The sequence below is a fragment of the Gymnogyps californianus genome, chromosome 3 (genome assembly GCF_018139145.2).
Source record: "Gymnogyps californianus isolate 813 chromosome 3, ASM1813914v2, whole genome shotgun sequence".
NCBI lineage: Eukaryota > Metazoa > Chordata > Aves > Accipitriformes > Cathartidae > Gymnogyps > Gymnogyps californianus.
This window is the reverse complement of record NC_059473.1, coordinates 111,630,416-111,648,925: the sequence shown is the minus strand read 5'-3', so window position 1 is coordinate 111,648,925 and position 18,510 is coordinate 111,630,416. Positions and strand designations below refer to the sequence as shown.

General features: G+C 45.8%; 1 protein-coding gene across 5 annotated transcripts in view; it reads right to left on the bottom strand.

Moving 5' to 3' along the window:
• Positions 1-2,120: 2,120 nt before the first annotated feature.
• HPCAL1 (hippocalcin like 1) overlaps positions 2,121-18,510 on the bottom strand; it is a 67,825-nt gene continuing 51,435 nt past the window's right edge. For all 5 annotated transcript variants that reach the window (XM_050894122.1, XM_050894126.1, XM_050894124.1 and 2 more), the window contains 3 exons: positions 7,608-8,010; positions 6,322-6,427; positions 2,121-3,302 (listed from right to left, as the gene is read on the bottom strand). In XM_050894122.1, the coding sequence (XP_050750079.1) occupies positions 3,205-3,302; positions 6,322-6,427; positions 7,608-7,985 (582 nt within the window). In that variant the 5' untranslated portion in view covers positions 7,986-8,010 and the 3' untranslated portion in view covers positions 2,121-3,204. The remainder of the gene's footprint in view (positions 3,303-6,321; positions 6,428-7,607; positions 8,011-18,510) is intronic.

The window sequence follows — 18,510 nt, the reverse complement described above, 5'->3', positions numbered from 1 at the left end:
ACCTTTGAAAAGCTCAGCCTGGTTGGGCTTCAGAGCATCTCGCCGGTCCCCCCGGGATGCTGTGCGCAACCACCTTTCCCGGGCGTCATCCTCGCATGCTTTCCAAAAGGCAAGCTGGGAGCGCCTTGCTCGCATACCATGTGCCAGCCCTGGTCTGAAACAGAGCCAACCCACCCTGCCCTGAAAAGAAGAAACTCCCTAAAAGCTGGGAAAGCAGTGGGGGTCAACCTAAAAAAATCAAATCTGGGACTGCAAAGATTAAAGAGGCAAAGAGAAAGGCAGAAGAAATTGGGCTGGATGAAGCAGGACACAATCCCAGTGTCTGCATGGGGCTGCTCAGGGGCTTGTCAGCCTGCGGCAGGCAGCAAACTCCATCGTGGATACCTTGGCACATTTCAGAGAAAAATGATAAGTCAAAGAAATGGGAATTTTTTGACCACTAAAATGCAGACTCTTTCATTTTGCTTCTGCAAAAACAAGGTCAAAATGAGCTTTTGTAAGGAGATTTTTTTCTTTTCAAAGGAGAAGAGTTTGGGCTTTGTTAAACAGCTACTTAAACCTGCTATTCACTACAGACAGAAGTGGAAACCAGAAGAGGAGAGATATCAGGAAAAGGTGGAAAAGGTAACAAAAGTCCCACTTACAAGAGCAGATGAATGATGACAGAAGAACTGCTGCATTTATGAATGCTACAGCAAAACAGTTTTTACATCCTTAGTACCTAAGAACAGGATATTGTGCAATGCTTGACTAAAAATATGCCTGACTCATTTTAAGATTGCACAAACAAGATTCAAATGCTGCGGTCCCTCTCAGAGGCACCATCCCGCAACAAGGTCAGAGATGTTTTTCCACATTCTCCCGAGTGCAGAGAGACGATAAAGCCCACGGTGGCCGATTCGCACCTAAACCTTGTGCATCTAAACAACCGCTACCCAGCCCATGCAAGAAAAGCCATTAGTGTAAGAATATCTGCAGCATCTTTATCACCACAGCATCTTCTGGCAGCCAGCCAGCCAGTATGAACACAAATAGGCTAGAGACAGACTTTTTTTTTCCAATAGTTTGCTCTTTTTGCTGGGCTCGCCCAGGGAAAGCAGGCAGGCTTCCGATTAACCTCCCTTTCAGGGGTGCACTCATCAGCAGGGTGTTGCGGTTGAAAGGACTGTTGGTTTAATAGCTCAAATTTGCTCTTCTAGGAAAAAAAATGAACACACTTTTCTGCTTGGCAGCACTGACACGAGTCTGTATTGTACGCCAAGTCTGACCTAACAATGCATTTCCATTTCTATATTGCAACCATCTCTCTTTTTTTTAATATTAAGGTATTAACACCTAACCACTACTCGGTCATTCTACACAGCAAAAATCCCTTAATTTTTTAATATTAAAGTATTAACACCTAACAACTACTCGGTCATTCTACACAGCAAAAATCCCTTAATTTTTTAATATTAAAGTATTAACACCTAACCACTACTAGGACATTCTACACAGCAAAAATCCCTTAATTTTTTAATATTAAAGTATTAACACCTAACCACTACTAGGACATTCTACACAGCAAAAATCCCTTAATTACATGCTTAACATTAACCTCAGGCCAAATCATTTGTTGATACTTTATTTTGCAGAGAGGACAGGCTTAAGCAGCTACCTGCAGACCTGATGAACGTGGGGAAAACTGCTTTCCATGCTACCAATGTCACACGTTATTCCAACAGCACGTACCTGGTACCTGACAGGACCAAGATACTTTTATTTTGTAAATCCATCGTCACAACAGCCCGGCCAGTGGGGCTGGCAGCTTTCCCTTCATCGCCTTGAGCTGCTCTGCATCCAGCAGAAACTGAGCTGTCACCTTCCTGCGGTCTTCACCAAGGAACTGCCTTCACCCAGGACCCAGCTGGGATGGAGCAGCATCCCACAGGCACCCACAGGCACTAACACTGCTGCGTTAACCCAGCCGCAACAGCGAGCTCCCAAAAAAACCTACGTACTTACAAGGCAACATGTCTCGGACAAGACGGGGACACATCGGGCAGGGAGCCAGCCTCGTCCTTCCCCCAAATATGCAATGCTAGGAACTTGTTGCATGGGTTAGACCAAGACAGGCAGTGACAAGAAAAGTAGTCTTTTATTTCAATTAATATTTCTTGGCATTAGGCAGATATTAAATAACACTGGAATGCACAAGACTATTAACATATCGACAGCAAAAGGGAGGAGGTGTAGCCAAGTCGAGAACAGCAGTGCGAGTCACGTCACCTCGGGGCACTCAAAAGCCATTTAATGCAGCAACCACCAGAAAGTAGGACTCCACTGAGAAATACAAAATGAGGATGAACTCCTTTCAGGCCTTTTGTTAATACAGTAACGTTGGAACGATTGACAGTAAAAATGAACAAATATTTGCATTCAGGAATTAAACAGAGTGAAATATCCACAAACTGCTACTCATGCATTTCTTTTGGAACAGCAATTTGCTAATGCATAAATATCACAAAAAAAAATCTCCAAGATTTGAATAAATCACAGACGACTAGAAGAAACAAAGCTCGAATTCTATTTTATGCCTTAAATAGATGACCTAAATATTTAAAATTTTACTTCACCATATATATATAATTTATATATATATTAAAAGAAAGTAAAGACCATTAGATAAGTGCAAGCAATTTTCCTCAAAAAGAAAATTGGAATCATGCCCAGGAAAGCTGCTTTTTTTTTTTTTTTTCCTTTTTTTTTTTGAACTTTCTACTCCATTCAGTCCACATTTTTTTTTACATAGTAATTTCTGAAGCAAAATAAATTACCTACCATCTGCTATGTCGGGTAAAAGTCCTACCTAGCATCTTCTCGGGAACTACTAGAACATCACCTTTCTTACAGACTAAGTGAAGTGGTATCTCACCAGCGATTTGAACTCTTTTGTAGCTGCATGTAAACATACCTTTCGATTAACGTTTAAAATATGTAGAGTGAATCGTAACATTATGGGGAAGCAGAAACGGAGCTGCCGAAGGAGAGCTGCACTGGTGTTAGTGAGGGGAGCGAGGGCTGGTTCGCTCAGACACACACACACACAATCTGGCAATGGGATCTTATCCGCGAAGTGTGGAGGGATGGTTGAGAAGGCATCCGTTTGCAAGCAAAGCTTGAAGGACACAAGCCGAGATTCTCTGTGCACACTGTCCGCTTTAATCAGAATTGACTTGCGCTACTGGGGTCGCACTGTAACAACCGCACGATGGAGGGATCGCTCTTGGCACCTTTGATGAACTCTTCCAGTGACAGTTTACCTGAAAGGGAGGAAAAACAAAATGGAAATAATTTTTAAAAAGTCAATTGTTGCCGCCCCCATTGCTGTAGCTTAAAAAAAACCCCTCCTCACCGAAGCAACATATGCATATTTAATCTATCGCAAAGGCATCAAGAGGAATTTAGTGCAATGCACAGCAGCCAAATCCTACTCAAGCCCTTAAGCCCAGATGCATTTTTCTTCTGCAAAACAATCTAGTATAATAATTGTTAATTTTTTATTTAAAAAGACAGTGCCAAATATAAAAACAACTGTTCTAATATCATTTGGCAGCTTTTTGCCCAGAACCAGACTATACAAATTACATGACACACGAACACAAAGTATGGTACCTGAACACATGTACGCTTTGAAAATGATGCTTATATTACTATGACATTTTAAACCTAAATATCCCAAATCACCCCACTTTGCCCCCTTGTTTGTTGTGACATGTAGGCCTGAGCAGTGATGGCTTCTCCTGCACCTACAAGGTCAGGTTGGATGGGGCTCTGAGCAACCTGATCTAGTGGAAGATGTCCCTGCCCATGGCAGGGGGGTTGGACTAGATGGCCTTTAAAGGTCCCTTCCAACCCAAACTATTCTATGATTCTACAAGCCACTTGCTGTGCCCTGCCGGGTATACAGGAACCAGACCAGTTTCACGGGGCAGCAAGAAAAGCCAGCCTTGGGGGAACCACCTATCGCCACGTGTGCAGTTCTGCCTCCTGAGCATTTCTGGTTTACACATCTTCGGTTTAGGCCAGAGGCACTGACTTGGACGGACCCTGTAACAGTCTGCGGGTATGAAAAGGTGATCTCTGGAGGAGCGACCATGAGGAGCAACTGCCCCAGCAGCCCCTGGCTCCAACAGTCCTGTGGGACAGTATGGGACAATACAGCAAGGAGGGAAGATCTCATCTGGTCTCCCAGACCTCATCCTGGGGCGACCCAGCCTCCTGGCAGATTTTTCCCGAGCTCAGGAACAGTCCCCTGCACAAATGCCATCGGGAGCCTGTGAGCAGCCTCTGCCTTGCCTGCTGTCACCAATACTCTCCTGCTCCAGCACTCTCAACCATGGCAGAAATAAGCTGTAGCAATATTAATGAGAAATTAAACAGTTTTCTCTACAAACCGGAGGAGACAAGCATTTGCTGCGTCCCTGACACCACGTGCGGTGATCTCCCATCTACCTTGTGCTCGCACGAGGACCTACCCCTACCCTCACACAACACCCCAGAGCCATCCTTACCCAACCCAAACTGCTCCGCTCGAGACAGGCAGGACCCACGCACAAACATCTTGCACCTGGCAGCTGCCTGCTGCCACTTTTGGCCATGTGCTCCCAAAGGGAGGGAGGCACAAGCTCATTGCGCCGGTTTTCACCAGCCCCAGGACGCTCCCAGCCTGCCGTGGGGACGGGGAGAGGACTGAGCTCGGTGGCCAGCACCCGAATCAGGTCGAACAGGGAGGAATGAGCAAACCTTCCTCTTGTAGAAATTACAGAAGCTCAAAACCCCATGGCACACTTCTGTCCTAATTGCTGGCTTTTAAGCTAATGTTTCCAAACCAAGTGTTTTCTTAAGTTTTTATCAGCCTGAAAAAGAGTACTTACAACTATCAGGACATTTATTAGTTCTCCTCTCTCCTTGCAATACTTAAAAGAAAAGCACAAATCAAAATCTATTTGCAATGTCCAACAGTCGGATGGGGAAGAAGAAACATTTCCAGCCACCAAGAGCACACGCGCTTCCCCGTGCACAGACTTTATTGCTTGGCAGTGCATGGCCATGGCTTGCAGGGCTGGTATTTTACTGGGAATAGGATGAATTTATTTCAGCAACAAAGTTCAACAGATGGAGGATGTATATAGCAGGTTTTGTGACCACTACTCTGTCGCATATCTGCACGTGCCGCTACTTTCCATAGAACAAAAATAAATTAATCATGTTATTTTAGGGCCCTCCACATGTGAAGTCAGGGGATGAAATGCTAGTTTTGATGAAGTCAAAGGTAAAATACTCGAGGACTTCAGCAAGGCCAGGAATTTGCTGTGGGGGCTGCAGCAGCAGATGCCAAAACGCAGCCATAAAATTCTCTTAAATAAAAACCTTTCTATATATAAGATCATATTTTTCCAGGTCTCCATATCTCAGCACTAGAACCAAATCTTTGCTCCCACTGAGCACATCAGTAGGACACAGCTCCTGATTTCAACGTGGGCAGCTGCCACCTCGGCCGCTCCAAGGGTAATTCCCAGGGAAAGCTCCACCTTGACTGGGACGAGAGGAAACACGTCGGCAGGCTGATGGGCAGAGGAAATTGCTCAATTTTGCCTGTGTTTTTCAAGCCTAAGGAAATGAGCTAGCTCAGGTGGAGGGGTCACGACGGGTACGCTGTCAGATAATTTACCAAGTGGCTCCATAATTGGCTTGGGAGCTGTTACATTCCCCCGACAGGCACACTGCAACAAAGTAAACACTGCAGGACTGTGTGTGACCATCCGTATAGGGACACACGCCATAAACATGCACAGAAAATAAGTATTATGGACCCAGGGGAATTTCTGCTTTCAGGTACTCAACCACATCCCCGACCCGCATGACTGATGACAAGCCCAGGACTGCAACCCTATCAAGTGCAACAGGAGCAAAACCTTGTGCCTCGTTCGTGCTATGCCTAGAGAAAATAACCCAAAGACATCGGACTCAGGGGAGTTTCAGAGGAGCCTTTGCAGAAGAGGATTTACCTGCGAAATGGCGGGGAAGGACTGCTCCCCTCCCATCCCTTCGCCCCCCCCAGCAGGAAATGTCTCTCACCTGCTGCCCACTTATTCACCCTATTTGTTATGGACCGGAGATGCTCACTGAGGCCAGGCAGAGACCAGAGGTACCGGTGGGGACATCCCTGCCCTCTACCCTCCCCTCCCCCCACCAAATACCATCATCTGCTTCGACCAACGCTGGGCTAGAAAACCTGTATTTCTAGAGCCTATGAAGGGGTGCCGGTGGAGATCCTACCATCATTGTTTGTGTCCATCTGTCTGAAGATCTTGTCTGTTCGCTTCTCAGGAGTGGATTCATCTTCCGGCATTTTCATTACTGATGAAACCATTTTGTAGATTGCCTGAGTATTAAAAAAAAAAAAAGAAAGAAAAAAAATATAGGAAAAACACAACCCAAAGAATAAAGCATCAGGACTGAGGAAAAAGAATTTAAGCCTGTAGCAATAAAAAAAGGCAGCTGACCCTGGCAGGCAGCTGCGAGACTTTATAAACCAAAACAAATAGGAATTTCTGACTGCAGCTTTTTTTATTTTTCTTTCCTGTATTCATTCGCACTTCAAAAGAAGCTCCCGCACTGCTGGGTCAGTTTAACTGAAAGTCAGGGTCTAGATTAATGTATGACCAGGACTGAGCTAAAATACAGGAGGCAATGGTGTGTAATTCTCTTTTCTGCAACTGGGCTAAGCCACCGCCTCTTCGGCTGGCTCTCAAGATACACTTAGTTACCTGTATGTGTGTGGGGTGTTGTATGGATTACAAGTGAATATGAATATATAGGAATAGGGGTTGTTTTTCTTTGTGGATGGGTAAGGAAACGCATTTTCAGACTTAGAAGAAGGTGAATGAAGATAAGACCTCTTTAGGACACTTGCAGTCCTAGCCCTCCTCCTAAATTATCCCTGCTCAGCCATGAGGACCAACCGCCGGGGCACTGGCTGGATGCATTACGTGCTTCCCCGTGCCCCTTGCAGTGCACTGGAGTCACATCTCGGCTGCAGAGCGGATGGCAAGCAGCCCGCTGCCGAGGCCGAGCCCTGGCTGGCACATGGGGCAGGGGCACAGGGGGCTCTGTCCCGCACGGCCCCCCGGAACAGCCCGAGGGCTACGTGTCCCCAGCCTTCCAGAGACAAAGACATGCTACAGCCTTTTATTTGGAGCTCATGTTGACTCTGATTTGAAGTTTCAAAGTATTAATTTTGAGACTAATCAGGTCAGTAAAATTTGCATTTAGGGTTTTTTGATCCCATCAACAGCCCACTAAGAAATCCCCAGAGAGAGCTGCAAGATTTTGGCTGCGGGCCAGTTGCACAGTGCGCTGTTCGTCTCTTGGGATCTTTCCTCATTTGCACCTCGTAGGTCCCACCATGGCCCCCAGCGTCCTTTTGGGGACCATGGGCTCAGGAGCCTCCCTGGGGCAGGAAGGACCCAGCTCAGCACATCCCTCACCTCCAGCTCCAGCTGTCTCAGCGTGAAGAGGTTACAGCAACATGAATAAAATATAAAATAGAGACAACGCCTCACCTGCACTATTTCTAGCATTTCCCCGCGGCTGATGTACCCGTTGCCGTCCAAGTCGTACATACTAAATGCCCACTTCAGCTTCTGTTCCAGCTTGCCTCGAGAGGTGACGCTCAGGGCGATGATGAATTCCCTAAAGTCAATCGTCCCATCGCCGTTGGTGTCGAAGGTGCGGAAGACGTGCTCCGCAAACTTCGACGCGTCGCCATAGGGGAAAAAATTCGCATATATTTTTTTGAACTCTTCCACAGTCAAATGGCCCGTTGGGCAATCTTTTAGGAAGCCCTTGTACCACTCCTGCAGCTCGTGGTCTGTGAACTCAGTGTTCTCACGCAGGTCCTGGAGCACCTCGGGGCGCAGCTTGCTGTTCTGCTTTCCCATCCTCTTCTGGATCCGGGTTCAGCGGCTGTAAAGCAAGAGAGCATCTGCCTGAGCTCCGACCCCACTCAGCGGAGAGGGGCCAGGGGCAGGCAGAGCCCTGCGGGAAATGCAGACCTTGCCTGGGGCAAGGGATAAAGAGGAGAAAAAGGATGCTACAAATCACTAGGAAAATACCTTATTTCATCTGGCCTCTTTTCCTCCCCTCTAGGCTCTCTCAGTCACTAGTATGCCACGGAAGGACAAGGGAAGGCAGTTTGGGAGGGACTATTTGGGAAATATTAACCCTTATTATTAATCCTTATTATTTGGGAAATAATAATCCCCATTATTTTATTTCTCTGCTACTACCCCACTCCTCTATCATATGGCTTGCAATGCCCAGGTCTGGATGCCAACTCTTGACCTACCCCAACAGGCTGATCTGCTGCAATGACCGAGCGGGAAGGGACAGCAGTGGCGATGAAAAGTAAAATCCATCTATTCAAAAGTGAAAGTAAGCAGGGACGAAGCAAGGGGCAGGAAGGGCAGGTGGCTCCATGCCAGCCACATTCGCATTGTCCAGATGCTCTTTGAAACCCCTTGGCTTATGGAGCATCTCCTCCCTCCTCCCATGACAGCAGCACCGGCAGAAGGGACTTCACCCTTTCCAGCAGATCGCCACCCTCTGCCTCCCCGGACAAGCAGAGAAAAGGGCTTTTTAAAGCAAAATGTTTGACAAAGCAACTCCTTCCAGGTTTATTGGGGTTTATACTTTTATATAAGCTTATTCAGTAAGTTCAATATTCCCCAATGTAGGCAAAAGGGCATTTCAACCTCAGGATTTTATCAGGATTTCAGGAGGGGGCTGGGTTTGTCCCCTCCTTTGACAGTGCCCATGATGTGCAGGTGACTGCGCAGGTGACACTGCCCAGCAACAGGAAAGCTCCTTCAACAAAATGAAAGATGGTCAATCTGCACTTAGGAAACAACAGGAAAAAAGATACCATGATGTATTTCTGGCTTTTGTCCCTTTCAGCCTTTCATGGCTTCCCAGCAATACCAAACTGAGCTGCCAAGCAAGAGGTTGAGCTGCCTCTCCTTCCCCAGACTCAAGAGGTTTATTCACAAGCTTTGCACAAAGTCACATCCAAACCCCTGTGAGTGGTCCGGCATAAATGACATTTCTCTGCACAGCCTGTTATGCCCGTTAGCCTTGCTCACAGCTGGTGCAGAACGCAGGTTAGTAACAGGCCAACACCATGCGGCTACTCGGAAACTGCAAGAGCTGAGCAACAAAGCGTGCAGAGACCGGGAAAACATAACAGGGGCTAAGCACTTCCCAGAGAGTAAAAATCCCAGGCATGCATAAGAACCTAAAAAAAAAAATGTTAAAGGTCAGCAAAAAATAAGTTGCTCTACAGCAGAGAGATTTTCAACAGCTGAATTTAAGCTCGTTTTATTTGTATTCCACTTAGTCTCTGTGTCGCCTCAGCAATGTAAAAAATCCACATCCTGCTCTGTGGCTGAATGCTCAGAGACAAAAAACAGCCAGCTGCTCATTAGTTCAATGCATCGGGCTTAACGGAAAACTGTGTTATCATTAGCACTTCTGTTTTCTAGAAAAGCTGCCAATATTGCAGCTCCAAAGCTTTATTTTTGTCCATTACATTGCAGAGTTTTCTCTGGGCCCCTGACATACCTCTGCTTGCTCCCAACATGCAGGGATGCTACAGCTCCCAGTCCCTGCCAGCATCATCCCTAGGAGAGCACCGGGCTGCCCTCCAGTTAAACCACTAACTCCCAGCTGCTCCCGCTGCCTTTCCATCTTTGAATCTCCCCTGCTCCAGATATTTATCCTTGCAGTGCCGAGGGCAGAAAACACAATATTCTACTTTGCTGCAGTCAATTTGCAGAAAACAGTGGCTCGGAGCAAATAATGGATTGACCATGGTCCTTTTTTTAAAAGCAGAAATTGTAACACTATGTTTCTGTCCTTGGGCGAGGACGTGTCTTCAGGTTCCATCCTTCAGCGAACCCCTTCACTTCATGATGCCCGGGTGCTTTGTAAGAGCTACTGTCCCGGTCCAAAAGCAGTCCCTGCCTTGCCAGCTGCTGTCTTGGACTTCCCTGGGAGAGAGGCAGAGGAGCAGCAGAGCCCGCTTAATGCAGGAGCTGGACTTTAAGCACAAATAACCTCAGCTTTAATCATGCACAGGGTTAAGGGACTGTAAAACTTCCAACTGGTAGTTACAAGAGGTTTGAAAAGGTTTAACGCCATTTCTCCCTGTTCCTATAATACCTTTATTATTCCTGTTCCCTTAAAAATAGAGGCCCCTAGAAAACAGAGAGGTAAGATGTTAATTTCATTTATTAGATTTCACTACTTCTACTAGGGGTAAGATATATCCTGTTATTTGGACAGATGCTCATTTAATATCAGCTTCAAAAGCTTTATATTCAAGTAGTCTTTGCATTCAACAAATTCCAGGTTATTTCAACCCTTCCTCCTCTTTTACATCGTTTTATATCAGAAAAGTAATGTGCAATGCTCTGAACACAACCTTTTTTTGCATATGAGCTTTCTGAAAGGCTTCATAACGTGTTCAACCCAAATGTAACCCTGCAGTTGTTGTAACCAATTTGTTGCGAATAATTAAATAACCAACATTAACATTAATTTATTAAAGCCCATCTAAAAAAACCAGCTTCAATGTGAATTGTGTTGCAGGTAGCTCCTCCAAAATGAAATGCCTAAATATCTCATTAATCACGACAGCAACCCCTGCTGCTGGCATCCAACTGACATTTCATTCGATTGCTATAAAATGCTTTCATCAAATCACTTTCCAGAGGCTCAGCAGCTGATTTAGCCATAAGACCACTCAGAGGATGGCTGCTAATGGAAATCACAGGAGTGGGTCTGGGATGCTCAGGTCAGTCCTGTGATTAGGGCTGTGGGGTGTTTTTTTAATGAGCCTGTACCAGCCAAATCACTCACTGCAGTGGGTGTAGAAGGCAAGGGAGGAGAGACATCCTTGCACCCAACATTGCCCCGGGCAGTCAGCAGAGACCTAACTCCAACACAGCCTGCCTGTCCCTCATTTCCCACCACGCCAGGGTGAAATCCAGGGAAATGATGCCACATACATTGCAGCGAGGTCCATCCCTGCTTAGCTGGATGAGCAAAAGCCTTCAGAGCATCCGGCACTATCATGGCAGTAACAAAAATAATCACAGGAATGCCCTTGAGGCGATCAGACAAGGAAAAGCTTGGAAGTACAACTGCAGACCAGTAGACTTCACAAGTGTATCATTGCTCATGAAAGCGATGCTCAGTCATGTAAGGCTCAAACAGGGGGAAATGCAGCTGCATTTTTGCTCCAGTTTCACACCAAAATTTTTGTTAAACTTATGTGGTGCTGCTGCCTGCCTGCAATAAGCTACATCCAGCCAGGCTAGAAACTGAGATGCCAGAGAACTCCTACCTGAACATATCCTCTGTCCTTCTAGGCTCACCAAAAAAAAGCAATAATCTCACAGCAAAAGCCTAGCAATGAGAAAAAAGGTCTTTTACTGAGGCCAAGACTGCACACCAGTTACGCAGCGCTACTGTGAGTAACTGTAGCTAACTCTGAAACAGCTAAAGTAGCAATTCTGTGTTTTTACCAATAGATGGACTGGTTGTCAGCATCCACGCACTGAAGTATTTGAAATACTTGTAACAAAGCTCAGTGCATTCTACTTTTACGTGAACTCTCCGTCAACCACCAGTTACTGCAGGTAGAAGTGTTCTCTGAGCACATAATACAGAAAGCTGGAGACCAACCCAGCTTTTTCACTGCAAACCTTCTGTATTGGGTTTGCGTGGCAAGGTTTTGGTAGCAGGGGGGCTACAAGGGGCGGCTTCTGTGAGAAGCTGCCAGAAGCTTACCCTGTGTCTGATAAAGTCAATGCCAGCCAGCTCCAAGACAGACCCGCTGCTGGCCAAGGCCGAGCCCATCAGCGATGGTGGTAGTGCCTCTGGGATAACAGATTTAAGAAGGGGGAAAAGTTACTGCACAGCAATAATTGCAGATGGAGAGAGGAGTGAGAATATGTGAGAGAAACAACTCTGCAGACACCAAGGTCAGTGAAGAAGGAGGGGGAGGAGGTGCTCCAGGCACCGGAGCAGAGATTCCCCTGCAGCCTGTGGGGAAGACCATGGTGAGGCAGGCTGTCCCCCTGCAGCCCATGGAGGTCCACGGGGGAGCAGATATCCACCTGCAGCCCGTGGAGGACCCCATGCTGGAGCAGGTGGATGCCCGAAGGAGGCTGTGACCCCATGGGAAGCCCGTGCTGGAGCAGGCTCCTGGCAGGACCTGTGGCCCATGGAGAGAGGAGCCCACGCTGGAGCAGGTTTGCTGGCAGGACTTGTGACCCCGTGGGGGACCCACGCTGGAGCAGTCTGTTCCTGAAGGACTGCACCCTGTGGAAGGGACCCACGCTGGAGCAGTTCATGAAGAACTGTAGCCTGTGGGAAGGACTCACGTTGGAGAAGTTCATGGAGGACTGCCTCCCGTGGGAGGGACCCCACGCTGGAGCAGGGGAAGAGTGTGAGGAGTCCTCCCCCTGAGGAGGAAGGAGCGGCAGAAACAATGTGTGATGAACTGACCCAAACCCCCATTCCCCGTCCCCCTGTGCCACTGTGGGGGAGGAGGTAGAGAAAATCAGGAGTACAGTTGAGCCCGGGAAGAAGGAGGGGTGGGGGGAAGGTGTTTTTAAGATCTGGTTTTATTTCTCATTATCCTACTCTGATTTGACTGGCAATATTTTTTTTTTTTTTTTCCCCAAGTTGAGTCTGTTTTGCCCATGATGGTAATTGCTGAGTGATCTCCCTGTCCTTATCTCAACCCATGAGCCTTTCATTGTATTTTCTCTCCCCTGTCCAGCTGAGGAGGGGAGTGATAGAGCGGCTTTGGTGGGCACCTGGCATCCAGCCAGGGTCAACCCACCACACCTTCTGAAGGCAAAAACCCCTTGAACTGAACTCCTGATGGGAACCTCTTAGTGCATCAGTTATGGCTGCAAAAGGAGGAATGACTCCTTAGAGATGTACTTCCTTGTGTAAACCCCCTTGGATACTGATTTAGTGTTAATAAAAAGAGGAAAATTGATGAAAGTCCTGTCTGTAGGACAGAGGTGCTCTCCAGCAGAGAAAGACAGTGCACAGGGAAATAGAATAAATACTCTTTATATTATCTGAGCTATCTGCTTTGCAGGGGGAAATCTAGCACCATTTCTCTTGCGGTGCTCACTTACAAAACAGAACAAGCGTGTCTAAGATCTGTTACGGTCCTGAAGCTGTAGCACAGTGCCTCTGAGACTGCAGGAGCTCAAAGCAAATGAACAGCATAAGCCAGGCAGCAAATATTGCTCTTAAGTTGGTCTGAAATGCAGGAACCATTCCCATAGGGATGGAAGATTTTTTAATTAAAACACCTAAAGCGTCAGATCCATCACTGATGCCTTCTGCCTTGGGGTGCAGAAGAAGAGACAAAAGGATTTAGCCCACGGGGACCTTGTTAAGAAAGGCTTTACTTGGAAACGCTATTTTACGTGATGGTGGCCAAACACTGGCATAGGTTGCCCAGAGGAACTGTGAAGTCTCCATCCTTGGAGATACTGAAAACCCAACTGGACATGGTCCTGGGCAGTCTGCTCTAGCTGACCCTGATTGAGCAGGGGGGGTGGACTGGATGATTTCAAGAGGTCCCTGCCAACCTCAACCATTCTGTGAAATAGCTTCAATATCCTTTTTCCTACGGCCAGGTGAAGACGAGAGCCATGAGGAGGTCCTGCTCCCCTGGGGCAATTCAGCAACTGTGGTACCTTGTTCTGAGGCTGTATTTTTTAAAGTTTGATCCTTGTATTAAAAAAAAACAAACCCACACAAAAACCCACAGGTAGTCCAAATAAAAGCCTCAGTCACTAAAGATCTGTGCTGCCACACTTCAGGAACACACTCTCGGGGAAAAATGTTTTGGGCTCTGGTAGCACCACGGCTCACCAACTCAGTCAACGCACATATGTATTTAAGAAGACTCCAGCTCCCGTGGGCCAAGCTGCAAGAGGGAGATGGGTTCTTGGGCACCCCAGTTAGCAACAAATGCCTAGTGGTAAGAAAAGATCATGTAGCAAATAGGCTGCAAAATGGAATCATAATGACATCCTCTGGACCACGCTTTGCCCAGGGCCAGTCAACGGGTCTGATCTGAACTGGGAGGGGACATGTACAATTACATGGGCCTGGGACAGATAATGAACTCCGGAGTAAAGAGGAGATTTCATTACATGTTTTAATGCCAGTATCCTAAGCAACGAGCATTGCAATAGAGAAGGCACAGGATAAACAAACACGTTGCTATAGATATCTGGTCCTGCCTGGTAAACTCATGTGAACTTCTTTCCTGCCCTGCAGCAAAAGCAGTGCCGAAGCTCACATACCAGCTACCGCAGCATCCACTTCGTCTTCCCAAGCTGTAGACTCGGGGTCAAAAGTAACACCTTTTGATAAAGTTTGAAGTTCAGCAAGGAATATCTTCACCTCTTGAAAAGTTAATAATAGAAGCAGCGAGACAAAAGAGAAACCTCAATCAATAATGCTGAAAAAAATTAAAACCCTGCAGAAACGCTGCAGGGTTTCAGATGCGAAAGGCTGGCATCAAGAGGAGCTGAAGCTCCTTCCTCTGCTGCCTTCGGGGAAACAGAAGGAGAAACGAAACCTGACAAGCGAAGAACAGACTATACGAAACAAAGAAATGGGCTTTTTAAATTTTTCACTTTCAATGACTAATCATGCTTTTATTTAAATAAGTAACATTGCTTACTTGCAACTTATTTTCAAGTTAAATCCTTTTCAGAAGCTTATTAAAAAAAGTGGGTGAAGCGGAAGGACCACCCCTGTATCACCCACATTTTCAGTTCCAGAAAATTCAGTAACAATTCAGGTATGTACATTGAACATCCCTCCGAAAGGCGCACTGAATTCGTAACAGCCCTCGAGCCACCTTACTTTGCAAGTTTATTCATAAACACGTACCCAGGAACTGTGTGGTCTTGAAAACCTGATTCCATGTCTGGGATGAAAACCCATTATAGATAACTACCTACCCCCAGCTCACCAAAGAAAGATATAATTACAAAGGCTTCAATCCTGCAAATAGCTATGTAAGAGGAGTATTTCCAGGCTGGCACATTAATTTCATGGAGTCAGCTCCAAGGGCTGAAGCCCAAGAAATTCACTTACAGGTCTCTGGATTGCTCCTGTCTATTGAAGTCACTTTACTTGGGATTATATTCCTGATTTACAGGGAAAAATCAATTACTTTCTGACACCAAGCATCAATGCATTAACCCAAGAACCATTTTACGTTCGAATCATTGGTATGCGGTGCAGAGGCATTTGCAGATGATAGTGGCAGTATCTTTCCAGCCGTTGCAGTCACTGCAACGAGCCGGGGCACACCGGTACCCGCTGTGCCTGCCGACACTGACCCCCATCACCAGGAGATGTGAGTTTGCCATCGAGGGCACGGTTACGGATTCACTGCAAAGAAACAAAAGAACCACGAAACACCTCCAAACATTCATGAATTGCTGCTAATGAGGAAAAAACGAGACCTGCGTTGGGACCAGAAAAGTGGCAGTTCCTCAGGGAGCTCTCCATAATGTTCTCGAGCTCAGGGAGGGGAGCCTATAACTGTAAAGGGCAAATATTCCCAAGGCAATAAGAAAAGCACAGAATATTTCAAGCAAATTAGGAAATCGGGTTAATTTGGGTGGGAGCAGATTGGGCAGCAATGCAGCTTGCGATTGCAGACAGGAAAAGAAAATCATGAGTGGATTTTCCCCGTCTCCTCCCTTTGCCCTTTCCTTTTTTTTTTTTTTTTTTAAACAAAACCAAGGGAGAAGCAGCCAGCCCTATTTTGTCTTCAGATGCTGTGCAAAGTTGGCAAGGCTTAAAAAAAAAAAATTAGTTTGTTTACACAATACTACAGAGCAAGGAAAACATGTCAGCACAATGTCTTAGTGCACAAGGTCTTTTTCTGAGAAGGCTGGGTTGCATAAGGAAAAACCCACATCATGTTCACTTAATATACTATCGTGATATACAATTTAAATAAAGCTCTGTGAGCGCAGGCCTGCAGGATAGAGGAAGGTGCCTGATGTGAACTGGGAAATCAGAGAGAACATTCCAACCTTTTAGAAAAATGGAAGAAAAGTGACAAAAATCAGCACAGGACATTATATTTTTAATATAATTGAAACCACAGAATTAGCACGGTTGGGCTGTTTTGTCATTGGATTTTTAAAGTTTCATGTGATGCATTTATTTAATTGATGAAGGTAAATCACAGAATAATTCTCTACAGAATAATCACAGCCCTGGAAGAAAGGAAGCTGGATTAAATTTCAGAAGAATTAGCCAAAATATAGCAGTATCAAGAGCCAGCCAACGGCACCTGAGCAAATCCCGTAGCATCAGAGCCATTCATGTGGAGAAGATGGAGAGTTTGGAGACAATGACACTTGCTAAAGAGACAGTGACAGATGATAATCAGCCCTCAGAGGCTGGTCTGCAAGACCATCCTCACTGCTAATGATGCTTAAATGAAAAAAAGTAAGAGATCTGACATTCTTCCCCAGCTGCAGGTACTGTGCTGAGATACGGGCATTGGAGGAATCAAGTGGATTTCAGGGTAGCTAATTTGAAAAAGGGAAGAGAAGAGAGCTGGGTTTGTTTTCAAAGGGCGCAAAGAAACTTTTTTTTTTTTTTTTAAAAAAGCATTATTTAGCAGAGGTATGCTTAGTAAAAAGATGCTCAAAAATGTGGTTTTGGAGATATGCCAACTAGCTACCTTTAACAAAAATTCAACCAACATTTATTTAGATGCTTAATTAAAAATACTGAAACACTAGGGGGAAAAAATCAACCAAAAGAGAAAGACTGTTTGTCACTAACATTTTCATCCATCAAATACACAGCTATTGCTAACAATTTCTACTACTACCCAATTTTTTGTTCAAAAAATCTCAAATCTAATATAAATGCATCCATTTATTCTATTAATCTAGCTTTCTAAATGTGCTTTTTTGTTTGTTTGTTTTACATAGATCATCACTTTAAAATAGCACAAAAGCCACTGGTTAACTTCCTTGTAAAAATACACTCCACTAAACCAAAATTCTTCTCAAAACACTGTTCTCTTTCCCCTTCAGTGGCAACCACCAATGGTAGTAATCTAATTGTTTCACACCTTTATTTTCCTGTTTGTTGAATGAAAAAAAAGCTGAAGTTAAAAATCTAAAAGCAAACCTAGAGTTTAACTTTTTTTTTTTTTCTGGCAGAAGTGTAAAAACCCTGTGAAATAAAAACTCTGTAAAATTACTACACGAGAAGAGCATCCCACTCATAAGGAAAGGAACCTGGTTCTGCTGGATGCAGCAATTCAGGCAGCAGAAGACCAAATCTTCTGCTGGTAGGAATCAGTCCAAGCTCTACGCTAACTAAGGATATTACTCAAGTCTTGGTGCATGTGACTGTACCAGCCCCACAGGGATTTTTTAAATTTATGTTTAAAATCAAGGAGCCAAAAGTGCAGAGACTACTATCACATGCAGGAAAGCCATGTCCCCAGCACACATCTTGGACAAGAACATCACATGAGGAACGTGATGTGAGATTCATGCTCAGGTTAGTATCAGGGCAACCACAAGCCTTCGTGCCTTGAGAACGCAATGCCAAACACCTTGTATTGAATTATAGCAAAATCTACGTTGGGATGCGGACACCCATCGGGGGCAATGTCCTGCTGTCCTCCCGGGATGGCAAGGTCCACCCACGCCAAGGCACACCTGGGCTGGTGGCTCCCCACAGGCAACATGTGCGAGGGCACAGGCGGGTGTCTGCCCAAGGCAGTGCCTCGGTGGTGCAAACTCCAGGCCCAATGGTCGCAGGGATAAGCAGGGCGTTGGTGTTCCTGTTAGGTGGATCCTGAACACAAAGTGCCATTTTCTATACCCGTTGCAGAGACGAGAAGGACATCCTTGCTTGATCAGCGGTGGTATGACAGACCATCTCTCTGGCCATGCATGATGCTCAGTGATACAAGTAATACCCCTTCTCACCTCTTACTTCAGTTCCCATCATTAAAAATGGGAGAAGATCTCCAGAAAACAGGAGACATCGTATTATTTTGTGACTAGTTCCTACAAAACCAGTACAAAAATGGGCAAAACCCCTTCACTGCGCTGTCAGAGACTGTGCTTGCTGGACTCTCCCAGCAGCTGAGTCCAAGGCAAGCAGAGGCTGATGGAGCAAGCCCGGCAGGACACCTTCAGTCCCAGCCCATGCGCTAAGTAGTTGCAGCATTCATTAATCCTGAACACTCAACAGTATGATTTGCTTTTACGGGTATTCACTATAAATTATGCAGAAGACCAATATGACTGTCTCAGAGAAAGGGAGTGCTCCATATCAGAGGAGACAGCTGAAGACCCCCTGACC